This window comes from Barbatula barbatula (genome assembly GCF_947034865.1).
Source record: "Barbatula barbatula genome assembly, chromosome: 24".
Classification (NCBI taxonomy): Eukaryota; Metazoa; Chordata; class Actinopteri; order Cypriniformes; family Nemacheilidae; genus Barbatula; species Barbatula barbatula.
Genome location: NC_136787.1, coordinates 14045304 through 14071012, shown reverse-complemented (window position 1 = coordinate 14071012; position 25709 = coordinate 14045304). Strand labels below are relative to the sequence as shown.

The 25709-nt window shown below is 36.8% G+C and overlaps 2 protein-coding genes across 4 annotated transcripts in view; one reads left to right on the top strand and one right to left on the bottom strand.

The window, feature by feature from the left end:
• Positions 1-3969: 3969 nt before the first annotated feature.
• fez1 (fasciculation and elongation protein zeta 1 (zygin I)) lies at positions 3970-13963 on the top strand (the record flags this gene model as incomplete). Of its 3 annotated transcripts, XM_079449357.1 has the most annotated exons (10): positions 3970-4264; positions 6526-6891; positions 8293-8392; positions 9614-9700; positions 9858-10023; positions 10747-11024; positions 11987-12067; positions 12182-12257; positions 12657-12722; positions 13100-13963. In XM_079449357.1, exons 2-10 carry the CDS (start codon positions 6578-6580, stop codon positions 13114-13116), a joined length of 1185 nt encoding a protein of 394 aa, XP_079305483.1. In that variant the 5' UTR covers positions 3970-4264; positions 6526-6577. The 3 variants fall into 3 exon arrangements, with proteins under 3 accessions (XP_079305483.1, XP_079305484.1, XP_079305485.1); XM_079449358.1 differs by lacking the exons at positions 9614-9700; positions 9858-10023; positions 10747-11024; ... (2 more) ...; positions 12657-12722; positions 13100-13963 and adding an exon at positions 9434-9514 and having other exon boundaries at positions 4007-4264; XM_079449359.1 differs by lacking the exons at positions 8293-8392; positions 9614-9700; positions 9858-10023; ... (3 more) ...; positions 12657-12722; positions 13100-13963 and having other exon boundaries at positions 4018-4264; positions 6526-6895.
• Positions 13964-15473: 1510 nt separating this feature from the next.
• esama (endothelial cell adhesion molecule a) overlaps positions 15474-25709 on the bottom strand; it is a 28086-nt gene continuing 17850 nt past the window's right edge. Inside the window, exons 2-7 of the mRNA XM_079448135.1 lie at positions 19877-20019; positions 17763-17964; positions 17128-17283; positions 16851-16973; positions 16380-16509; positions 15474-16278 (exon numbers count right to left, since the gene is read on the bottom strand). Of these exons, the coding sequence (XP_079304261.1) occupies positions 15819-16278; positions 16380-16509; positions 16851-16973; positions 17128-17283; positions 17763-17964; positions 19877-20019 (1214 nt within the window). The 3' untranslated portion in view covers positions 15474-15818. The remainder of the gene's footprint in view (positions 16279-16379; positions 16510-16850; positions 16974-17127; positions 17284-17762; positions 17965-19876; positions 20020-25709) is intronic.

The window sequence follows — 25709 nt, the reverse complement described above, 5'->3', positions numbered from 1 at the left end:
TATAAACTGTTTAGAAACAAAATGTAACTATAAACTGTTTAGACCAGTCACATCCCAACCAAATGTGTTTTTTAAGACTGTTTAATTTCGTTAATATTATTTATTAGGTCGATTTGTTAAGTTAGTTATTTAAAATATACTGTAAAAAAGTAAACGATTTCGTTTCTAAGCCAGCAGTGCCACCTGATGAACACTAGATGGAGGCCTGGCACCTTATTGGCTTGTATTTAAATGTAATTTTCACAGATCAGTGGTATTTTTACTTCATAGACTATTACAGCGTTTATGGCACAGTGGTAAGTATTTGCAATACAAACTGAGAAAAAAAATAAGCTAGAAACTTGGTATTAGCACCTATTGTATTATTGCTCCTTGAACTCCGTGTAAGCCGCTTTGAATAAAAGCTGTATTTTCAGAGAGGGAATCCTGGATGATTATTGATCACATCTGCATAGAGACGTTTTCCTGTACAGTAGATCTTCACAGTTTATACCCATACATCATACTGAAGTCTCCAAAAAGACATACAAACATTTGTGTTCTACATTAAGGTACAGATAGTGATTTACAATGCTAATTGTAATTTATCTTTTATTGTTTAGTTTTTATGGACTCCACCCAAAAATGAAAATTCTACCATTTACACAATGTTAATGGCTGGAATACACTACAAGACTTTTAAAATCTGAAGAGATTTATTTTAACTAAACATCATAAACTTGCAGACTTTAAGAAAGTTTTAGGTAGAAACACACTAACTGATACAATCTGCAGACTGGCACAGACTTTCTGCAACAAGTCCAGACTGAAATCTGAGCAAAACTCTTGTAGTGTATTTTAACCTTAAGTTTTCCTGGTTCTGGGTTCGATCCCAGGGGATTGCAGATACCTATGTATAAATGTATAGGATAATGCAATGTAAGTCGCTTGGATAACAAAGAAAGATATTTAGGAAAACGTTAGACAGTTCTGACATCATAGATACCATTAGTTGGAAAAAGTATTGTTACTTTTTCTTTTGTTGTGTAGTCAATAATGTCCCTGAAATGTCAGTTGCCAACATTTTTCCCAATATCTTTCTTTGTTTAACAGAAGAAATCATTCATGACAGAATTTTCATTTTTGGGTGGAGTCCCTTCAATTTATGACACATTGTCAGTATTTTGTCTTGTGGGGAATACAATCTGGCAATAGACACCAAAGACAAATTTAATTCAAAGTTCAAATTTTTCTACAGTTCATTATGTCCAGGTATATTTATTTATTAAATACAAAAAAAATAATGTATGCCTCATAACAATTAACCATTAATTAATGCTAGTCATGTTTTTATTTATTTATTTGTATTAAAACAATACCACCTACAAATTTACTATGGTGTCACAATAACCGTAGTTTAACCATGATATGTGTTGTTAAACTATGGTAATACATATGGTAATAAATTTGCCACAAACTACAAAAAGGAAAACTAATGGGTAGCCCTGTCAGCAAGCCAAAGTCAACAGTATCAAGGTAAAACCCAGCAGACTGAAACTGTATTAAGGGTGTATCACAGGATAAATATAAATGCCAGCTGCAATATTTTAGTCTTTGCCTGATTATTCAGACATATGCCTGCGGTGTTGAGGCATTGAGCTAATAGGCAGCTCCAGCCTCTCACCAATAACCACGACAACCGCTCAAAGCGTGGTGCTCAGCTGCGCAGCCCAGTTACCATGGCGACAAGACCTCCGTCATTCTGAGTCTTTTGACTGTATTGTGGAGGAGAGCTACGGGAGGGGTAGTCTTTCCCGGACAAAATCAGGTCATTGTAGTTTGTAAACATCATCCAATCTAGTTGTACAGCTAATGTGACGAGGGTGGGATGTGAAGTTGGGGACAGGAGATATTCTGCGATAATTTATTCGTTAATAAAATATAGTGGTTTAAAATATCAAAATTCATATATTTGTATTTGGAAATGGGTATTTTGCAGAGGTTTTAAACCTGTGAATAATGATCACAGTTTTGTATGAGTAGCCTGCATTAGTGAAGATTGACACTCCCACGGGAGATGATGTCATAATTGTCTTTGAGCTTTGCAGACTGTTCCTCCCCCTCCAGAAAGACCAACTACTGTTAGTTTTTACTCCATTTTCTTTCTTATTAACCATTAATAGACTTTTATGGTCCTTGTAATTCTATTAAGCAGAATAGTGCCCTTATGTAGGCCTACATATAAAGCCAACAAATGTTCATAAATGACAAAGCATGATAATAAAGAGTTATGCTTTTTATTTAAAGAATATTCAACTGCTGGCCATTATTACTAGTACGCTTGCATTTGTAGTTTGGTCACACAGCATGTTTCAGACAGTACATTCAAATACTACGTCGACAAATGCAATATATTTCTGTGGCATGAGAAGGAAGCCATGCTATATAAGGATTAGACATCCTGTGATGTCAACACACTATCACTGCAGCGTGTGCCACTGTCGCGTTCTTCACAAAACCAAGGAAGTCTTTTCTGTTGTCCACAGCTAATCCTCAGAATATGGGAAGCCAATTGTAAGCACGCAAACACACAATTATTTGTGTATGACCCAGGAAGGCGTCGCTATGTGCTTGTGTGAGGCTGTGTATAGTCTGAGGCACAGATTAAAACCCTGGAAAGATTAACGCCAGCAGGGATGGTGTTACACAGGAGGTGTGTGTGACGTACGCGGAGACTCAGCAATACTGTGACCAAACTGAACCGGCAGTCCTCTTTATGCTCCATCAGTTCATATAAGCCATGGTCTTTGTGTCCGTCTGCATTTGACTCAGCTTTTTTCATTCACTAGATAGCTTATAGACAAAGCTTAATGGAAATGAACATGATAATATTAAATAAACATTTTTTAGTTTTTGCTCACTTTTTAATTAAACTTATTTGTTATGGTTTTGTTCATTTCAATATTTCAATGAATTTCAATATGTTTTTTTATAGATGAAGTTTTTTTCAAAACTCATAGTTAGTTTATCATGTTTTTATTGTGTTTAATTCTGTAAGCTGTATTTTTTTATTATCACTAAAGCAAAACAACCCAACTGCAGTTTGATTGATATTAATTGGAATGCACAAAGAATTTTATTAAAAATAAAAAATATACTTTTGCAAATGAACTCTTCAAACTTTATTAATTAATTCAAAAATTTATTTCAGAAAAGAAAAGAACTACAAAATAGCATTTTCACAAGTCATTTGGACCCAACTCTGATCTCTACGTTACAGGGGTGTACAACATATTGGTATTGACATTATATAGTGATATTAAAAACCACAATTATCGATATTTTGATAATTCACACATGAATATATTGTAAATACATCACCACCTGCCTTAATAACCTCAATGGTCACAAACTCTTTCTCTCTGCCTCCACACACATTTTGAATTATTTATTGACCAAACAAAGAGAACACACACAATTTGACTGATATTTGTTAAAAAAACATGATATTGTGATAACATTGTCAATTCCTTTGGAAACAATATTTATGTGGTAGCCATCTAATAACGTGACAGCCGGAAATATACATATCAATCTAATCAAGCCTCCATGCAGGTGCAAGCACTGATCTGGCAACAAAATCACTTGGCACACAGCTTTGCACATTTGTTGTCCCACTTTCATTTGCAATGATTGACAGTAAGAAGCCAATGCTGAAATCTGTATAAATGGCTTCCTTGAAAATCCCTAAAGCGTGCTTTCGGGGGTAATGAGAGGGGGGCACGGGCATCCTGGCAAGTCACCCCTGATGTGACCGATGACAGCAAGGTGTGAATAAAGCCCTACCACAGCTTTTCTCTATTAGCCCTCTTGTGTTCTCTCCCCATCCTCATGAATATGGAGGGATCTGGCTCACAGCAGATGAGGAGAACGAGCAAGGGAGGGGAGTAGGGGTGGAGACAAAAGGAGAGAGCGAGGTGCATGAGGAGAGGAGTAGAAGGGGGAGGGTGGGATGATTTCGTCAGTTGCCGTAGCAATGCGCAGGCTCTGTGGAAGAGGAAAGGACGGGTTCTTAATGATCAGAAAACAACACTGACGCTCGTCTGGCTAAGACGAGACGCCGTGGACCGAGCAGGGTATTCAGTGCAGCCGTGTCTTTTTGTGAGTGTGATGGGAATGACTTCGTCTACATTGTGATCAAGATTTGCTGATGGTGGTTTCGTTCGGATCGGAGGAATAGGAGGGCCCGTTCTAACCAGATACACAAGGAGATTTTCTTCTGCAGGTAATTTTTCCTGCCTCTCTTTCCTCCATGCTCTGCTTCCATCCCCCAATTGTTTTACCATTATTCCCTGTGGGAAGTGGGGTAACCTTGATCTCCATCTTTAATTTTTTAATCTTATTTAATGTCTTTTTGTTAAAGATTTTTACAATTAGACATGATTATTTGTGTCATAATGTATAATATGTTAAAATATTATAAATTATGATATTGCACCAAGTATCTGATTTGGACATTATTAAAAAATATTGTTTTTAAATCCATTTGATGTGGTTTAAAGAAATGGCTATAAATTATTGAAGCAGAACTGATGTTGTATTTTATCTCTGGCATGCTTTATGAGATCCGCCATATTTCCTCCCATCATGGGTTGTTACATTGATCTTATCTCGTGACATGGACATATTCACGTTCATATTTCAGGATGTAGGTCACACCTGGTGCAAGAACCTTAAATGGGCTCATAAAAATGTATTATGTCTTCAAATAAATGTTTTATTGAAATTTGTCCTCCAAGTGCTTTTTGACAAATTATTTTTGTCATTCATCAGTGTACTGATAAAGAATGCAAAGCCCATTTACATTACGTCATACAAAGCGGAACTGTTGTTCAACAACAAAAGTGTTTTATGCCATTGCCACAGTTTGTGTTCCATCGATTTGGTTTGAGGTCAATATGCTATTTACACTCCTGCCCACTGCATCCATCCCCCTTTCCTAGGAAGTGTAATTGAGAGGCAGCCATTTATCACCCTAACATTAAATTACTTTTTTGCATTGCTCCTTGGTTTTTGATGTTAAGGTTTTTTAAACTAGTAAAAATAGCACACAGGTAGAGAAATATTTGGGCAGAAACATACTGTAGATCCACGTGTAGACTAGAATCAAGACTAAACTAGGGACCGTGCATAAACACAACACACAGAAAATTTCACATTAGATTGAGGGTCTAGTGTTTTATAGCATTAGTGATATGGCACTTTGCTGAGTAATGTAATGTACTGTGTTAAAGCTAATGCAACCCTGTTTTAAAAAGCCTTTTATCCTGCTGCTTTTAACCTGACAGTAAGCCTGATAAAGCTTTTGGAGCTCATTCATGGAAACTGTCAGATCACAGGCTGAAAAGGACACACAAACTACAATTTAAGAGTAGCTACACGTTATGATGTAACATAATTGGACTTCATTTGTCTTGATTTGCATATAATATATAATACAGAATGCATTGTTGTATGAGCACTTTGAGTTTATAAAGAATGGTAATATTTCTAAATCAATATAAAGTGTTGTATCAGGCACTAATGATTTTTTAAATGTTTTTCAGTAATTCATTTTTAAAAGAGCTATCATTTGTTTAAGAACGTGTATGTGGTTTGAGTGGTAGATATAATTGCTGTTTGACTTGAGGGGGAAAAAAGTCCCAGAATTCATTGGGAAAAAATCCCCATGACTCTGCTGAATCAACTGCATCGCAAATGAAGCTCATTACTCTTCTTCTGTTTGAAATACAGTATATGCAGTCAAGCAGTCATACACGCTTGCTTAGTCAAAGATAAACAATAATTTGAATGACATGTCCAAACTGTATATTTGCATAATCATAATGGCACATTTTTGTTGTGTATGTAATTTCATGTTTAGATTTTTCAATTGAAATTCTATAACACTTTTCACAATATTCGACACTTGCCATGAATTATTATTATTAGTCACCCTTTGTTAGTCAACAGATTTTGCAAATATCTAACCAATAAAAAGTATCAAAAGGTGCTTGTCAACTTTGACAACGCAGTTTTCAATCATTTAAAAAGTACTGTGTTTTTTTCCATTTCCTGCAAAACAGCAAATTTGGACATCCAAGGTTTTGGAGAGACCGCAACGATATCTACAAAGAAATAATAGAAAACAAGAAAATTATATAACATACATTATTTTATAAACTAGTATTACATCTGGCAAATACAGTATGTTTACTGTAATACCTGGTTATATAAACTTATAAAACAATGATTTCTGGCTGTGTGGCTTCAATAAGAACATTTAACAGAAACTTCTTTCTTACAAAAGCATTTTTTAGATTGAATGTTTTTAAGAACCTGTCGCTGAAGGTTAAAAAAATTGTTATTATGGCATCGCTGTGTCCATGGTGTATGAAGGGAAATCTCCAGTAGACATTCACTGGCAATATTAATGATTTCACATTTTTGATGTGGTGAGACGATAACAGGTTGACCACAATCTCATATTGTCCCCCATGTAATCAGGATTGTTCCAGCATTGACCTCCACGTGACTGTGTGATCTAGAGGGCATCAGAATGGAGGCCCCTCTGGTGTGCCTGGATGAGGAGTTTGAGGATCTACGGCCCTGCAAGATGGAGGAGCTTGATACAGAGCCTCCCTACAGGCCGTACAAAACCGTTCCTCTTGCTCCGCTGTCTCGTGAAGACTTCTCAGAGCTGGAGAACTTCTCTGAGATGATGAGCTTCAAGTCCATGGAGGATCTAGTCAATGAATTTGACGAGAAGCTGAACGTGTGCTTCCACAACTACAACACCAAGACAGAGGGTCTGGCACCTGTGCGTAACCAATCACATGCCGAGGAGGATGAGGAACGGCTTCAAGATGAAGAGTAAGCTAAAACATATTGTATATAATGTATACTATTTTTGATTAGAAGTACACATTAAATTCAATTCAAAATGGTGTGAAACACTTTTTTAATATAATTTACAATATAAAACAACAGAAGCTGTAGATACTATTGCTGTTGATACCAAAAATTGTACTGTTGCTTTATATCATATATTTGCATCCAGTTGGCCTTCCCTAGGCCAGTCAGAAGTGAAGCTATGTCTGACATCCATGCCAACTCGCCTGCCAATCAAAAAATGCCATTTGTCCATCACCAGTGTCTCTCTGCGTGCATGTGTACTCCACGGTTCAGCTGTGAATTATTCAGCAAATTTGTATACGCCTCAGTGCTTTGTTTGGCCTGATATTTGTCTGTGCTGACAAGCCTGTCACCATTTTCTGCTGTTAAATCCGAGACATCTCGTAAAATAGGACGGACAAAGGGCATTTTCTGTAATTGTAACAGTAAAGAGGGTACATCAATTATTAAGAACAATGCCAGCAAATATGAAACTTTAAATATGAAAATAAATGAAGATTAGGTCATCAATAAGAAATCAACAGAAAAAAAAGGTGATCATTCCCTCAGAGCTCAGAAAATATTATGCAAGGATGCATTTGCTCGATATCTATCGCATCCACTTTCACATTTCGAAATAGATCAAAGTGTATTTTATTTGCATATTTTGTTCATCAGACTTTTTTGTTTCTGCCGTAAATATGCAGTTGATTTATGATTTGTTAGCGTGTCGTTTTCTGTATCCCCGCTGTGATGTGTTCTCGTTGCCTGTGGGTTTTGTTCTTGGCTCCAATTCAGACACAAATCCGTCCCTGTGCTAGTACTAATTCTCAGTATTTTAAAGTACTGCTGTTGGTACATTTTCTGGAGCACCAGGACTGCTGCATCTAGAATTCTTCAGACACGAATCAGACAGCCTTAGACAGTAAAATATGGGTAGACAATGAGCCTGTACCAGCTTGGAATGGAGGCTGGTGGGCTTGTGTCCGTGTGCTCTCAGAGATCAGGGCATTTGTCAATGGCCACTTGTTCCTCGAATGGTTGAACAAAAGCACAAAGCGAAAGAAAAGACAAATGAGAGAGAGCTTTGTCACTACCCTGTTATAGAAACATGACAAGTAACTATTTTAAGGGGAATCTTACACACATGCTGACATTTATTGTGCATTTGTAATGAACTCAACAGATAGTCAAGATTTCAGTTTCGTTTAACACTTTGTTCAAAATTAATGTTCATATGAAGAAAAGACAAGGCTGTGAAATGTGAAATGAGTGCTTATTCAATGCATTGTTCATGATGTTTTGTGTGTTTCATAGTCATCGTTGTATGTGTTGTTTGAAACACTGTGTATATAAATGTTCACACGTGTGTTCTTGTAGTGTGTGGGATGCTTTGACTGACAACTACATGCCCTCCCCTGTGTCCAGCTGGGACGACCCCAACTCAGAAACACTGAATGGCAACTACTCAGATCAAGAGGTAAAAATCCCATCTGTTCTGCTGTAATATATTTCAGCCACAGTAATATTATATTATTTATATTATAGACGGGTTCAAAGCAACAACATAAACAAACGTTACTGTGCATGCACTCTTTTGTGGCCTGAACCTAACTTCGGGTACACAGAGAATGGAGTCCCTGCAGATAATTTCGGATAACAAGAAATACGAAGTAAATTTCATTAGCCAACAATTTAAAAGTATGTCTAGCTTGTACAAAGTCTGTTTACGGAAGTAGGGCCACTCAGCGGCCATTTGCAACAATTAAACAACATATTTCCCATCAATAATTAAACATGACATGAACTGTAAGCTGAAATTGCGCTAAACATCAACTTTTTCGAGGTCGCCTCATCGACTGGAACTGCAAAAACGCCTCACTAGAGCCCTGCCACAGAGATTCAGCAATATTGAGCGTTGCAATCCTCCCCTTTCATAGTAACGGCAGTGGCGCATCTTGTTAATATATAATCTTTGGCAAGTATTATTTTCGGTTAGTAGAAGAACCGTTACTTGGCTAAACCTAAATCTCTTGTCTTCAATACTTTAACTTGAATGATTGTGTTTTTTATATGATACAGTCATTTTATCGTCAAAAGGCATCTATTTCCCAGAAGCGAATGTCTGCAGTATTATCTAGAGATCCATGCAGCTTTAGCCTTTAGGTTCAGGGTGTGGTGTATAATAATGCTAAATGGACTGCAAGTACAGCAGGGTTACTCACTGCCAAATACTCAATCTGATCTACTTTCCCTGGTGTTGAGCCAGAGCACTGTCACAAGCTTTGCACCAAATACACTTACTCTAGAGACGGCTCGTGTTAGAAAATCCCACAGAAGCTCCAAAAATTGACTGACTAACTGTCAGACGGTATTTTATGGCAATGATATTTTTCGCATAGTTGATCCAGCTGTTTTATCACCGGTTTTATTTGATGTAAATGTCTAATAATGTTGTAACTTGCCACAGCAAAGTTTTATTATCAGTATTTGCAGTAAGATGCAAAATATTTTATTGTAGGACACAGTTGGATGCAACATCTGTCAACCACAGGGGCTTTGCTAACATTTGAGAGCACTTTCGTCAGCACACTGACAATGAGTATAATGGAGCCATTAATCCTGCCTTGTTATGTCATATCGATGCTGCTGACTCTCACAAACATGTTATGAAGCATCTCATGCTTTTTTGGCTTTTAAGATTCATGAGAAAGAAGAGGACGAGATGAATGAGAAGAATGAAAATGCCAACTGTTTAACCGAAGAGCCTCTTATTACAGCTGATCAGGTGAACCTCACAAAGACTTTGATTTAGCATATGAATGTGATATTTGACGATGGCTCGGTTTATGTCATAAAGTAATAGTGCAGGGACTTCTTTACACTCTTTTACACAAAGACACTACTGAAATGCTCATTAAAAACGTCCATTATTTCATCACCAGGTTATCGAGGAGATCGCTGAGATGATGGAAAATTCTCCAGATCCTGGAGAAACAGAGGAAGAGGAGGAAGATGACACTGGGATCTCATCCTCTAAAAGCAGCCCCTCCCTCCTGGAAGAGATCCACATGCTGTCTCAGGCCTCCAACAACAACTGCTCTTATGAAGGTGCTCATTTAAAATCTCAATATGAAGTGTCTTATCTTTCAATATTTAAATGAGATATGATGAAACTTAGAGCAGTTAAAGGTATAGCTCACCCAAATATAAATATAAAATCTAATATAAATCATTTATTCACCCTTATGTCATTCGAGAAAGTTTTGTCTGAACTATCTCTTTAATTGTAATAATATTATATAGAATAAGCATATGGGATAGCTGTTGTTATTCTTTAAGATAAGACTACAATCATCAGTCAGAGTCCTTGAGCATTATTATCGTATACGTGTCTCGATCGATACTGCCAGATCAAGGTCATGCAATGTGCAGTATGCTTGGGCACGCTCTGTCTCCCCAGGAATAGAGCGAGAGATCTAACTGGGTGTACATGTAGAGTAGGTTTCTATTTTAAAATGTGTTGTTTCAGCATTCTCTCAAGCCACAGACTGATGAAACTGTGAAAAATGTGTTTAAAATCAAAGATGTTACTCTTTAGAATGAAACGGATACAAACAAAAATACTAGACGCAACTAAAACCATGATCAAATGACATATTTTAATACAGTATCTCAACGCAAAGGCATCAATGAGCTTGGACGAGGAACAATTTAAGACGTTTCTTAACTCTCCTTAGTTTCTATAAAGATCCCAACAGATGTTCCGATATGCATCAAAGCCTACAATCATAAGTGTTCTGAAACTCAACATTTTTGCTCTTTGTCATTTAGGTCTGAGGCTGATGCCAAGCTCGGCGCTGCTTGAAATCTTGTGTCGGATGGAGAATGCTATCCGAGAGTATTCGGAGGATCTGGTGGCCCAGCTGGCCCGGCGGGACGAGCTAGAGTTCGAGAAGGAGGTGAAGAACACGTTCATCACGGCTCTGATGGAGGTCCAGAACAGACAGAAGGAGCAGAAGGACCTGAGCAAGCGTACTAAACGTAAAGACAAAGCCATGAGTCTGCAAGGCTCCACTCGCTCCGAGAAAACCGGGACCATGCCTGTGAAGGTGAGTGTGTGGTTGCTGCATGGTAGATGTTTACCTTGAAGATCGTTTGGTCTGTACGCTCAGACATCTTTTCTCTGCGGTTAATGGATGTTGCCTCATTACTATTAAGCTGCACTTAGCACTTACTGGAAGAGCAGAGAAAGCATTCGTTCCCCGGCAGAATGAGCTGTGAAGGCAATACTGGCTTCCTCTTACAGTAATGCTGCTGTTATCCGATTACTTTCGTCCAAGTAACTGCGGGTTTGCCTCAGTCTCACTTGAGGATCTGTATCGTGCTCTCTCTATTATGTCACAGTAGCACACTCACCGGTTTACGTCTTATTTTCCAATTTAAGCTCACTGTCTATCTAATTTTATTTTGTATACCATAATCAAATATGAAACGCTTTCTGAATGTTTTCTATGTGGGTAGATGCTGTGATGTGTCAGGCAGCATCATTCTTTGTGATATGCAACTACTTCCTAAAAGTAACTTTATCTAAGTACACATGCAGTTCATTATCTCGTATTAAAGGAATAGTTCACATGCACCTGTATATCGCTCTTTCTTCTGTTGAACGGAAAAGAAGATTTATTGATAAATGTCTAAGTGGTTTTGTGCTTAGACAGTGGAAGTCAAGTCAAGTCAATATAGCTTATGTTGTTCAGTTACCTACATTCTTCGAAATATTATTTTTTGTGTTCTTCAGAAGAAAGTCACACAGGTTTAAAGTAACATAAGGGTGAGTAAATGCTGAAAGATTTTACACTTTTGGGTGAACTATCCCTTTAAGAGACTGCATAATTTTACACTATAAAGTAAACTACAAAAACACTAAATGGTGTTTAAAATAATAAGCAATAACGTTTAATGTCCTATTATCTGCTTTGCTTTGGTTCAAGAGCTCTGGTTGGATTCATTCCAGATCTCACATTAGATCTACATGAAGGAATTTAATATTTTATGTTTTAATGTTTTCCAGCGCTTCAGCATGGAGGGTCTGTCCAACATCCTACAGACAGGTATTAGACAAACCTTTGGGACCTCAGGGACAGAAAGACAGGTGAGGAAGTGCATTTCAGTTAATGCTCTTAACTAAACAAGCTTACATAAGCAGTAACATGACTCTACTACCCTTACGTGAACAGTGTTTTTCTTACTTGTTTGTGGTCAACAGTATCTAAACACAGTCATTCCATATGAGAAAAAAGGGACTCCTCCATCCGTGGAAGACTTGCAAATGCTCACAAAAAGTAAGTTAACAATACAAATGCCATCAAGGTAATGATTGTAAAAGTAAGTTTTCATATTTAATGAGCTATAAAGCCATATAATAATACATGTTGTCCATTAGAGCAGATATTTATAATAAAATATAATCAATTAAATGAAAGTTTTTACAGAGAAATTACATCTCTAAGGATTTTAAATAGTATCTAGTACATATCTTTCTTTGAAAAGCAAGAGAAAATATTAAAAAGCACATTTTACTATTCAATTTATTCAACAGTAAAAAAATGGCTAAATAAATTAAGCGAAAAAACGTGTTTGGTATTCCGCCTAGTGTTTCGTGGTATTCGGTTTCAGCCAAAAAATGTCACTTCGGTGCATCCATACTATGAACTCATTTTTTTATATTTTCATTTCCTCAGTTCTTTATGCCATCAAAGAGGACAGTGACAAGGTCCCAACCCTTCTGACTGACTATATTTTGAAAGGTAGTTCTAGAACATTCAGAATTTCCAAAAATCAGATTCAAATATATTTCTATTTAAAAGATATATAATAATAAAAGTATCACTGTTTAAATTATTTTTGTATGGTTTCATATTATTTTACATGCTATTGTAATAACAATAGTGAATATGCTTCATTTATTTATATTATTATTTTATATTTATAATATTTATATGATAATTGTTTATGTTATTATTTTGATTTAAAAGGGAAACTCACAGCACCTCTTAAAACAGACAAAAATACATTTCAGTTTAAGTTAAAGTTTGCTTCCTTAAACTCAGAAACCTTCAATTTAACGTTTTTTTGTAGCCAGCCTTTTCACCCCATTAAACTATATCACTTCTCTATCTTTCAGTTTTGTGTCCTACCTAAAGACCGAACGTGATTTGCCATTGGGGAGACTGTGGAGAGGGCAGGTATCTTTATTCCACCTCTGTCTCTCGACCTTCAGTTGTCCAGCCCAGCTGCATGAGCTCCCTTACCCATTATCAGAGACGGACCCTGAACATCTAACCATCCTTCTCTTGCGTATCTAATGACCTTCGACCCTTGCTCATCTCACTGCCCTTCCTGTATTCACATAGCCACAAGGTTCACACCATAACCCCTGGTGCTCTTCATGTTTTCTACGTATGTCACTACGGGCCAAAAGCCATAAGGAGTGTGTAAGAGTAACAGGCAGACTATGATTGGTTCAAATCTATGATCAGGTACTATTATTTTTTTTTAGACAAGCCTAACATCAGGCAATATTACATAACACTATCATTCACATTCGTTTGGAAGGCAGGTGATGAGAAGGGCATTATTTCATCTCTGTAATGCGAAGATGCATTGATTTAAGAGCACATTTGAAAAATAATCCATCCTGACTTTCTGCTTTTTGCTGTTTAAGTATTGTGGCCTCATTTCAGCTAAGTTGTTTGAAGATACAGCATGTTTCGTGTTCTACATTAATGCCAAGTTATAGGGAAAAACCTTGTGACTTATCTCATTTTGAATAATTTGTTCATCCTGTGTATGTTATATACAGTTCTACATTTATTTCACAATGTACTATTTGTTTTTATAAAACCATTGTTTTTTTTGTTGACAAGATTAACTATCATTCATGCCTTGTGCTTACATCTTTAATGTATATATTTCTTATTTACTAAGGGACATGGAGGAATGTGAAGTATTGCTGAGTTACAGATCCAATAAATGTCAATGTCCGTTTATCGTTTCTTCCTCAATGTATGTTATACCTCTATATTCCACTAGAGGTCAGTCACACTGCATTCAAGCAAGTCACTGCTGCTCATCTGTGCTTTTAGTAATACTACACTGCACTAATCTGCAACACAGCAATGTTCATTTAAATTTTTTCACATATTAAACAATATAGTGACATCAGCTTAGATATGCGATGTAGGTGACTGACACCAATGGCTGCTGTTGTATTAATGGATGTAACAACAAATTTATTCTTTAAATAAGCCATTTTCAGTACACAAGGTTTGGGTAAATGAGTGTGCTTCTCCCTAAGGACGTGTCTATTGAGACTAGATGGTGAACCCGTGAACCAAAGTTTTTCTTTTACAAAAATTGACATATCTACCACAAATCTCAGATTCTCAACCACACAAATGTTGCCCTTCGTCTGCTGAGCATATAAAAGTGACAATACATTTCTACCAGAATGCTTTTTACAGTTTCTTTTAATAAAAAATATGAATACAAAGTGTTCAAATATCCACAGACTGCGCAGTTTGAGGTTGTCGAGTGGTTAAACCGTGACTGACATGAATACAGCCAGTATACTAAGTTTATTAGCATACAGGGGATGTTCTAAAAAGTACATTAAATGATTTTAAACAATTGTGTTGTAAAATCAGTGCCCTGTAATCCATTCAGCATTTTCTCACAAAGCAATTATGAACACAAGTAGACTGGTTCATGATATTGGTCTGATCGGAGGTTGTGCTCAAATTTCCTTTCGTCTACAGAATACTTTATTTACCTGTGTATTTATTTTCTTGTAAAATGGTCCTTTTATCCTTAGAACCACCATCTACAGCCTCATAATATCATGTGTGGGATCACTTGTTAACAAATATTAGTGTTTGTGTCAGACAACTTTAAACAGTTTGTGTAATGACAGCAAGTTACTAGTATGAACCCTTCAACAGTAGATCTTTGGTTTGTAGCCATTATACCCTATTCACAGAAACATCTTGTCTTTATCTACTGTCATGAAATGATCACCACTGACTTTCAAAAAAAGTACACATTTATAGTAGAGGAATGTCATAAATAGTCATAATTATATTTTTTACATTATCAGCCCTATGAAAGTTGTAAACCACATCATAGGGTACAAAATGTTAAACATATATAAATTAGCTACTGCAAATTTCTACACTTCTAAAAAGAGAGCTACCATATATTCATAACACAGATTTTTTCCTAAATATATATATTTTTTGGGCCAAAGAAAACCTTTGAAGGCAAATGTGTAGCAACATATATATATATATATATATATATATATATATATATATATATCACTCTATAAGTGGAGGCTGTTGTCGTTCTCTATGATGTATGCTCTTATAATTATTCTATATTATAATATGGAATGATATGGCATTTTCATTTGTTTTCATCAAGGCAAGTTAGCATCTTTAGTTTGCAAAAATATAAAAAATAAAATAAATGGATGATTCTCAACAAGGAAAATGTGAATAATCTTAATAGTTTCCATTCTCTTTTCGTCACGAGTTCAACTTTACATAAACCGTGTAAAGAAACTTTTAAACCTTCATGGAATACTTGCAGTAAACAATGATGATATAAAACAATAAAATGTGCAGTATTTCTCAACCTCTTTACATATACCTAATTACTTTTAATTTATTTAAAAATACAAATTACATCAAACTCCATTACACCATTTCCATAAAATGAGGCAATGAACTTACAGTGACAGTTACAATTTGTCCTTTCCAATGTGCTTCAGTTTGTGAGGTCACAGGTAATACCTGCACCACTTGAACGTTTTACCTTCAACGGTTCTGCAGAATAGTTTGATCCTACACCAGTGAGCCAGCCTGGTTTTGAGCTGGCACCATAATGGGCACCCCTCCCATGCGGGAGATATTGGCAGCAGTTACGGTGGTGGGGATTATGGGCGGACGTAGAATCTGCGGCTGTGCAGAGGCTGTCCGGGGGACTGAGGGGTACATGGAGCCTCCGTTGGTGCTGTGGGGTCCCAAGGGTCCGCGGGGAGTGTTGGTGTTGTAACCCAGCAACGTACGTTCGAGCGTGGAATCTGCTGGTGGCTGGGAGCGGTACCCGGCTGTGCTGCCCGTGGCTGTGATGATGGAGTCGGTGTCAGAAGGCGGGTGAGAGTGGGGGTAATAATGGTGGTTGTGGGCATCCCGTGTGTGAGGGCTGGTTTGAATGGAGGAAAGGGTGCCATTTTTAGAGATGATGTCAGATCCGGTGCCACTTTTGGCCCATGAGACGCGTTTAGGAGCTTGAGCATCTTCCCTGTTACACACATATGACAGCACCAGTTAGACTCTACTCTTCAAGTAACATTTCTCATACTCAAAACATATTTAAAATAGTTTTGTTACAAATTTCTTTACTTGATTTCGTTGGCTATGTCATCTTCCGTGTCTTTTCTTCTCGTCCACAAGAAGAAGATCACGAGAATGATCAGGGCGAGCCCCACAATGCAACCCACCGTAGCACCAGCAATGACGCCGGCATTAGTTGCTGTGGAAAAAAACAAACAAGATAGTTATATAAATGAATTTATTAAGTATTGTGTAATTAGAAAGAGAGAAAATATTTTTGCTCTTCCTGTGAAATCCAGACAAAAGTCTTAATATAATTTTGGGAATTTAAATGATTAATTTCACCATAATATCAAACTTTAACATGGCCTTACTCAGTCAATATTAAAGATGTCAAGGGTATATATCCACACAATGTTTTTGACATTTTTGTAGGATGATATTTTTGTACAAACCAGTAAATTACAAAAAATGACTTTCGCTGGGTTTTCACATGTAGGGTCACATTTGTGAAATAAGCAGAAGTATTAATGTACATACAAGTGATAACATTCAGTTCGAAGTAGCACGACTGCTCTCCTGCAGAGTTGGATGACATGCACATGTATTTTCCTGACATATTACTACTCAGATTGTTCAGTTTCAGAGTTCCCGCTGTTTCATCTATAAAAACACGACACATTGCATACATGAAACACACAAGATCACACAGTAAAACTTTCATGCTTAAAAACTATATATCCAATATTTGAAAGAACACAACTTCTCAGAATGAGATGATAATTCAATTCACAGGGATAAATGATAACAGGCTCACTTAGCGCAGGGGAAAAGAAGACTTCTGAGGTGGGGCTGGTTCTTGTCCACTTGTATTTGGGGGCTGGTTTTCCAGATTCTGAGTTGCAGCTGAGTGTGATGTTTCCTTTAAGAACTGGTTTGCCAATAATTTTACACACCGGCACAGAGGGAGGGACTAAAATAGACAAAAAAGTGCATGTGGCGTATAAAATATTTTAAATTATCATTGTGTGTTTTCAAAAGCAATTGAATGGCAAACAGGATTAAGAAAGCTCCCAGGAAAGGGATAGTCCACCCAAAAAATTTTATTCATCATTTACTCATTCCACTGTACGACTTTCTATCTTTAGCAGAACACAAAAGGACATATGTTGTACAAATGATGTTGGCACCCATTGATTTCCAATGCATAGTCACAAAATATATTTTGAATGACTGGAGGGTAAACAAATCACTGAATATTCCTTTTAAGACGAACTACCCCTTTTAACACTGTACCAATGTATACTGTGTACACTATACCAGTGTGTCTAAAATCTAGTGAGCTGCATTTTTTAGGTAGCACTTTAAGAGCCCCTTGTCACAAAATTACCAATAAAACAAGTTCAGAGGAAGATGCATGTGTGTGTGGACTATACGACAATACATACGCACCCTTCACATCGAGGGTCAGCTCTCCAATGAGCCCTGAGGCCCCGGGGATGATCACCTGACACATGTACCGTCCTGTGTCAGATGCTTTTGTGTTGTTTATGAACAGGGACAGGTCGTTGTTGGGCATTGCTTTGGTAAAACCGACCCGTCCTGTAAACTGGGCACGGTCCTGGCTCAACTGTCCATCAGCATATGAGATGATCTATAAAAAAGTTGAGGGCGATTAAACAAAGGCATGTTTGATTATGAGCCAGCAAAAAGGAGACGTCTCTTAATTGGCTAATTTATTTAGTCTCTTTTGTTTGTTTGTATTTTTGAGCAAACATGTTCATTTAATGAGATAGTTTACCCAAAAGCAAACATTCTGTCATCATTTACTCACCCTCTTCACATTTCAAACCTGTATTTCTTCTTCAAAACACAAAAAAGAAGATATTTCATTTAGAAAAATGTCGGTAACCAAAAACCGTTGGTCCCCATTCATTTGCATTGGTTTTTGTGTCCATATAATCGAAGTCAATGGGGACCAACGGTTTTTGGTTACCAACATTTTTAAAAAAGTCTTCTAAATGATGACAGAATTTCCATTTTGGGGTGAACGGTCCTTTTAATCGTAGAGTATAATATAGTGATTTGGCTTGTGTCTGTACGAGACTCTGCTCAGAGCAAATTCTACACAGTTTGTTTGAGACAAAATCATAAGCACAGTTTGTTTTAGGGTAGATATATAAAAATTATAACAATATAGCAGTTGTGCATTTTGCAATAACTTGATGATTCTAATGTATAGTCATAGTATAATGTCAAATTGTCAGTTCTAGTTAAATAAAAGAAGGAAATAAAAAAAAACTAATCTAGGTTTTAGGTCTATGTCAGAGAGACTTGTGAGACTGAGAAAGGATCTAATGTATGTTACTCATGATACGCTATGATAGACACTATGATAATTTTCATTTTATATGAGATTACCATTCTTAGAGGTTGAGGACAGAATATCAGATGACCCTTCCGTGTGACGAAATAATCTCAATTGAAGAATATACAGCGCTTAACAAATCTGCAGATAATGCAGTTTCTTAGCGATTAATGAGATGCTACTGTCACGCGAAATAAAACACAAATGCTGCCAAGAGTGGACATTTCAATCATGGTATTATACAAGATCTTGAGTTAAGATGGCCTGAGCTTGCAGATGGTGAGATGACCCACTTACTGTCGTGTTTTCAATATGATCAAATTAAAACAGTGTGATTCTGTACTGGGCAACATATTGAATGTTCACTACAGCATGTATTTGCAATATAAATCAAGCAGCACTGGTTAATTTCATCATGTTTTTACCTCTAATGTGGAAATCATACAAACAAATCAACCTCTTCTACGCAGCTTGTTGGTCTTTGTATGCAATTATCTTGACATTGGGCTCCATTAGGCAATCCCTTTTAAAGATTTTTTTATAAAAATTGAGTATATACATTATACTGTAAAGACAGCTTTTTATATAATCAGTTCGCAATGATGTAATCGGAAAAGCATAAGCCACATATATAGTCGCTGCAATTGATAATCCAAATCATAATATGCACAGATGGTGCTAAATGTTTTGGCATTTGCAGAAAAATTCACAAATAACTACAATCCCACCCATAATACCCACCCTTTTGAATGACATAACCTTATCGGATTTCATTATAAATCCACGCTCAATCTTCTAAACTGGGCTACATGTCCACACAAGTCGTATTGTACATGCGTGTATAAGAGGTATGGGATTTACTGTACTGTGTGAACTCTTGACCTTTGTCACAATTTACATCTCAAACGTATTGGTACCCAGACAGCAAATAGCCATTGAATTCTATCTTATGAATTCTATCTTAGATATAAAAACTATCAGTTACACTAAAGGTAGTAGTTCTGAAATGCACAAACTGTCATTAAACAATTATTTAATAGTAATCTGCTAATTCAAGAATTTGAATGAAGTTATGAATTTGGGTGATTACAAGTTTAAATTGTGCTTTGAATAAAGAAAACATAAAATAAATGTATTAAAAGCTAAATATTAAAAAATGTAAATAAATATACAACTACTTAAAGCAAAAGAGACTCACCATTTCTGTATTGCTGGACATGTAGTTCCAGACGATAGTGTTTCTCTGAATCTCACTACCCGTGTATGAAGCCTGCAGCACTACCCTGTCCCCTTCAATCACTTCGACATTTTTTTGAGGCAGCTGAAGTTGGGCCAGGTAACCTGAAACCAGAAAGAAGATTTATTAACAACATATAAATCCTTAAATATCGATATTCATCCCATTAGTATGACTGGCCCCACAGATCCAACTGCTCTCAAAAGATCTCCAAAACATCCAGGAGTGACTTACACTCCCCCAAGGGGAGGTAAACAAGCTGAATCCAGCTGTCCTGATAGTCTTTCTGTTCCGCCAGCTTGGTCAGAAACTCTTCCCCTCACTTTCTCTGAGAAACAGATATGCACCACGCGCAAAGACTCTAAATCCTCTCGTCTTTTAGGACTTCAAATGGAAGGACTCAACTATCTTGTTTCAGGATTAGCGGAGAGAGAACTGCTGTGTCCACGGGCCTAAGAGAGTAGCATGTCCTCAATGATGTGCTCCCCATTTGCTATCCCTCCCTTAATCCTTAAACAAGAATATTGGCATCACTTGGACATTTTGTTCTGCCCGATGTTTGTTAACATGCACATGGACGTTGTGTGTTCTTTAGATTGACCCCATGCTTCTGTTGACCTCTCGTCTTACAAAATAGTAAGACTATTTGTGTAATGGATAACATTGAAGCGCATTATGCATATCAAACTAATCTGTTTCGTGGAAAATCTTTAGTAATATTTCAAGTGATGGGTCAAAGGGGAAAATTCAGAGGGTTTTTCCTTATAGATTTTTCACAAATCAGGGTCAGTGGTACTATTTATTAATAAGAGGACAAATCTCTTAATCTTGCATTCCAATCTGTCTCCCTCTGTTGGTAAAAGCCCCGGTTTGAAAAGCACATTTTTAAAGCCATTCATTTAAAAACGAACTTTTATTTTAAGTTATCAGATTTCAATCAGTGACTATATATACACATAAAATGGTTACATCGAATAAGAAGTGGTGTTCAAACAACATAAATGATGGTTTTATAATTTGACTGGATTATAAACACAAAGACATGAGCATGCCAAGCACATGAACAAAATGTAATACACTCCATGTACCAGAAGAGGGCAGCAACCAATCATCACTTATTATTAGCATTTGTGTTGTTTTGTTTTTAAAGTATATAGTATCAGGGAATATGGGTTGAATTCAAACACTGTATAGAAAAAATACAAATCCACAGACAAACAAAAGCGCACAGAAAATGAAACAGGCTATCGACTACAATTATTAATATTTGTAAGTTATTTTATTTTTATAAGTAATATTTGGTAGTCGAACCTAGACACATACAATTTGCATGTGTTGAGTGTATTTTTGACAAGCGTCCTTAAAATCTTCTCAAAGCTGAGCTTCAGTTTACTCTCCAAACACACCTTTAATAAAACATCATAATAAAAAGCGAACGTGTCAGTTGTCCAAAGATGGACATCACCTTTGGCCACTACTGTACATGTACAGTATTTGTATGCCCAGTGTATGTCTATAATCTGAGATTTGTCTGCATCTATCACAGCAGAGCCTCTTATCGTGAACCATCACATACATTCGCCAACAATCTCACATCTTCTCTAGTTCTCTCTCACGCTCTCTTTGAAGCCTCAATAAGAGATTAATCCAATAGCTGATGTTCAGTAGGGAACCTGTGTCAACACAAGCCTCGCTCATTAATTTGAGCACTTTCAAGAGTGTTTCATTTGAAAACACACAGTGTCTCAGATCCACATAAGCATCTTAGTAGAATTTAATTCCTCCTATTAAACTACCTCATTGGTTGGATCAACTGAAGTAACAAACAGGATTGTTTTTACATGCCACAGGAGACCAGAAAACACATCGATGCCGTGATGAGAATGTGATGTCATAGGGGTGCGTGTGTGTGTGCTGTGATCTAACAGATCCACTGCCAGTTGATTATAGTCATTTAACTCAAAGTATTGAGACACTCTGCTCGGAATAACTCCTATGGGAAATGTTTTAAAGCCAAATGACTCCTAGAAGAAACATTTTTGTTAGAGATTGTTCTTTTACAGTTTAAGAGACAAAATGTTTTATGTCAGCTTTGTTTTGTCTAAAATTCTCTGAAATATGCATTCTCAAAAATAAAGGGGCCACAGAACAACCATTTTATGGCTGAATGGTTCTGTGAAGGATTCTTTAACACCCGAAAACCTTTCTGTTTCTTTGTTGAGGGAAAAATATTTTTAGGCCATAAAGAGGTACGAAATGGTTCTTTTGGGAACCAAAAATGGTTCTTGGCATTGCTGTGAAGAACCCTTTGTAGCACCTTGTTTTATAAATGTATATGAGAAAAAATATTTACATACAACAGAGTACAGAGTAAAGACATAATGGCCCAGATCCTTTTTGTCTAACCTTTTCAGCCTTTTATGTCTGGGTAAATCTGGGAAAAATTTGAGAAATCGAAATCTCTGAAAAAGTATAGATTCGACATTAAACCTGTTTCTCAGGAATAAAACAGAAGACTGAACCATAAGTATTCATTTGCTCTCTGTCAAATGTCATTGGTGTCAAAAAGAAACAACCACCATATGAAAGTTTGTTTAATATTCCCCCAGTTAGTCACTTTGGAAAAAGCATAAATTAATAAAATAACAACAAAACATAATAAATCCATTTTGATTTTGCTTGTCTGCTCTGATTTCCTTGTGTTTCGAGTGTTACGCTAGAAACATTGCACACAAACATCACAGTGTCTTCTAATAAAGAGGAATTATTTTAGCTCCTTAATGATGAAGACATTCCAGCAGTCTCAATCCCATCAATCTAATGAGCCTGCAAACGACTCTTGACATTATAGAGTCTGTCATCTGCGCTCGCAAATGTTGTGCTAATGCAAATGGGCTTTTGTTTGTTCTTCCTTTTGTCCAACCAAGAACATTTCAGGGAAGGTTTTTCTCATTAATGTGAAAACGACAACGAAGAGTAAATATCACATGTTCTTTGGATACCAAGCCCTTCTATGGTACATCCCGTGCTTATTATTTTTGATCTGTGCTCCTGGAACTGCTGAAATCTTTATAATGAAGTAGAGCTGCCCTCGACGACTGAAAGGTAGAAGAAAGCGCAGAAGATAAGTGAAGGAAAGCAGGGGACTCTTCTTATAAGTAACGTCAAAGCCGTGCTATCCTCCATCAGAAGTTCACTGTTAAATCTGCACTCATCCTCTGTCATGTAAATAATATATGTTAGAGAGTGGAAAGAGGATGGAATGAAGATGGAGCGATCATGAGCTACATGTGGCATGAATTAATCTTACAGCTGCCACACAGCTGGAGAGGAGAGGAGATGAGATGTCATCATCAACCAAAATGTTGAGATATTTAATGTGCTGCCGTTTAATCCAAAAGACAAATCATATGAAGGGTTTTGTCCTAGAAAGTCTTCTCATATGGAACGTGTGACTGCACATGAGTGACCCAAGAGAAAGTTCCAGTGTTAAAGCGCTTGCTTTACATCAAGTTAACCTAAAACCGAAAGAACTAGACTGCTGATTCAGGAATTTGACAATATATAAAAGAACCAAATTAAAACATCTCATTCAGCAAGCATGTCTTTGAAAATTCCATTATCATAAGTGCTGCGCAGACACAAAAACTGCACTGTTTTGTGCACATGCATTGTGTCCAGAAATGAACATTCTTTCCTAATTTACTGTACTCACCCCCATATCATTTCAAATCTGTATGACTTTCTGTATGACAAAATATATTTTGAAGAACGTTGGTAACCAAACAACTTTGGCCCCCCATTGAATTCCATTTTTGGACACAAAACCACTGAGACATTTCTCAAAATGAAAGAGTCATATACTGTACGGGTTTTGACAGACTTGTTGATGGTTTTAATTGCAGGAACTGAAATTATTCCATTTATTCTTTGATAAGGAGTTCCCTATGATGCATCTGACAGTGGATGCTGTTTATTGGGCGGAGGTTGGCACTTCCTGTCTGACCACTATCTGCCCTGCAAAGTTATGATAGATAAGACAAGGGAACACCCAAAATAATTAAAGATACTCATACAAAGCCAACTGAAAATAACAAATCTAAACTCTAAAGGCTTGATCAGATCGATCCAAGAACTGATAGTCCACCGTCACGCTCCACTTCACATCTGAGAGACACAGAGCTTGACTGTTGCCTTCCTTCATGTTCCTGATATGACAATTTTTGAGGTGCTTCTGTAATAATTCCCTGAGCTAGGGCTAAAAGAAAATGGGACCACTTCAACCACTGCCTTTGGCAGTACCGCAGGGGGTTCAGCAATTATTGTTTTTGTAAAAAACTACATTACATAAAAACGAAGTACTTACATCCAAGTAATACAGAAGCTAAAAGTGTAATTGCCTTTCCACATAAAATCTATTTAAATAAAAATGAAATGTTTAAAACAACTGACACTCATTTACGTTCATGCATTCAGCAAGAGCTTTTTCCAAAGCGACTTTCTAGTGCATTGAAAGGGGAAGACCTGATGACAAGTCATGTACGAAAATCTAAATCTTGAGGATAGAAAATGCATTAAAACACATCAGGGGTTAGACACATCTACTTAAAAAAAAAAAGTACATTCCTTATCAGATAAGATTTGTTCTTACATTCTAGTCTCAATCATTGTAGTTCTCCTCTTTTCAGTCTCTCATGTGGCTTCTCTCTCTCTTCTACACTCATTTTCAACCCCACCATCTCTCTGTAATTACAGACAACGCATGACAGCGGCTAGAGAACATCAGCTCTATCAAACTGCGACTCTCTGTTCGGTTAATTTGAGAAATATTTATAAGTCATTAGTTTAATTGCAGGGGTAAGATTGTGTGTTATCCACAATCTGTGTGAATGTGATGATCAACAGGATTGATAAGCGTCTCTCTGATCGGCTTTAGTGGAGCTGAGCATCACTAGGTTAATTGAAGCGGTAATGAGAGTTCTCAGAAATCTGATACAGAATTACAACACAGTCCTGCGGATTGTGCAGAGAGTCTGTATCCATATAAAGAAAGTCTGTATCCATATAAAGAATTCAAAATATATCTTCATGACAATACAGCACATTCCTCACACATTCTCAAACCAAATTTTATTATCATTATTGTAATGTAAAACAATATGCAACTAAGTTGTATTCTTAAATCGTGTTTTTCCCATTTTAAAATGATGCTTATTTATTAACGGTTACTGTATTTATGAATTAGTTTTGTTTATATTATGCAAACACCCTGTCTCTACTGAACGCGTCCAGCAAGATGCGACACTACAAATGACAACAGAAACACATTAGGCCTCTTTTAATTTTACATTTTGTCCACGCGGCACATCGCGACAAACCCATTAAAACAAGCCGTGTGTTGTGTCGCGCCCGGTGTGATGTTGTCACCACTGAAAAAAATGATTTAAAAAACATACAGACACAGTAATGAGAATTGTGAAACTTTTACTTTTGGGTGAGCCTGGAAATGTTTTGGTGTCATTTATATAAAATGCAGAAAGTCACCGTTTAAAAAACTCTTTATGATCAATATATGGGCAACTTCCACAGCGAGCAGTAAATGAACATAGAGCCTTTAGTCCTGCAGCGATTTCCTGTTTCCCTCCTTCCTGTTTCCTGTGCATTGTGTTAAAGCAGTCACACAGGAAACAATGCAGAGGCAGATAAGACAAAGCCTGAGACACACACCGAGATTAGTAAAGGAGGATGCATGGTCAAACAAACATACACGCACACCCACACCTGCAAGCTCTAT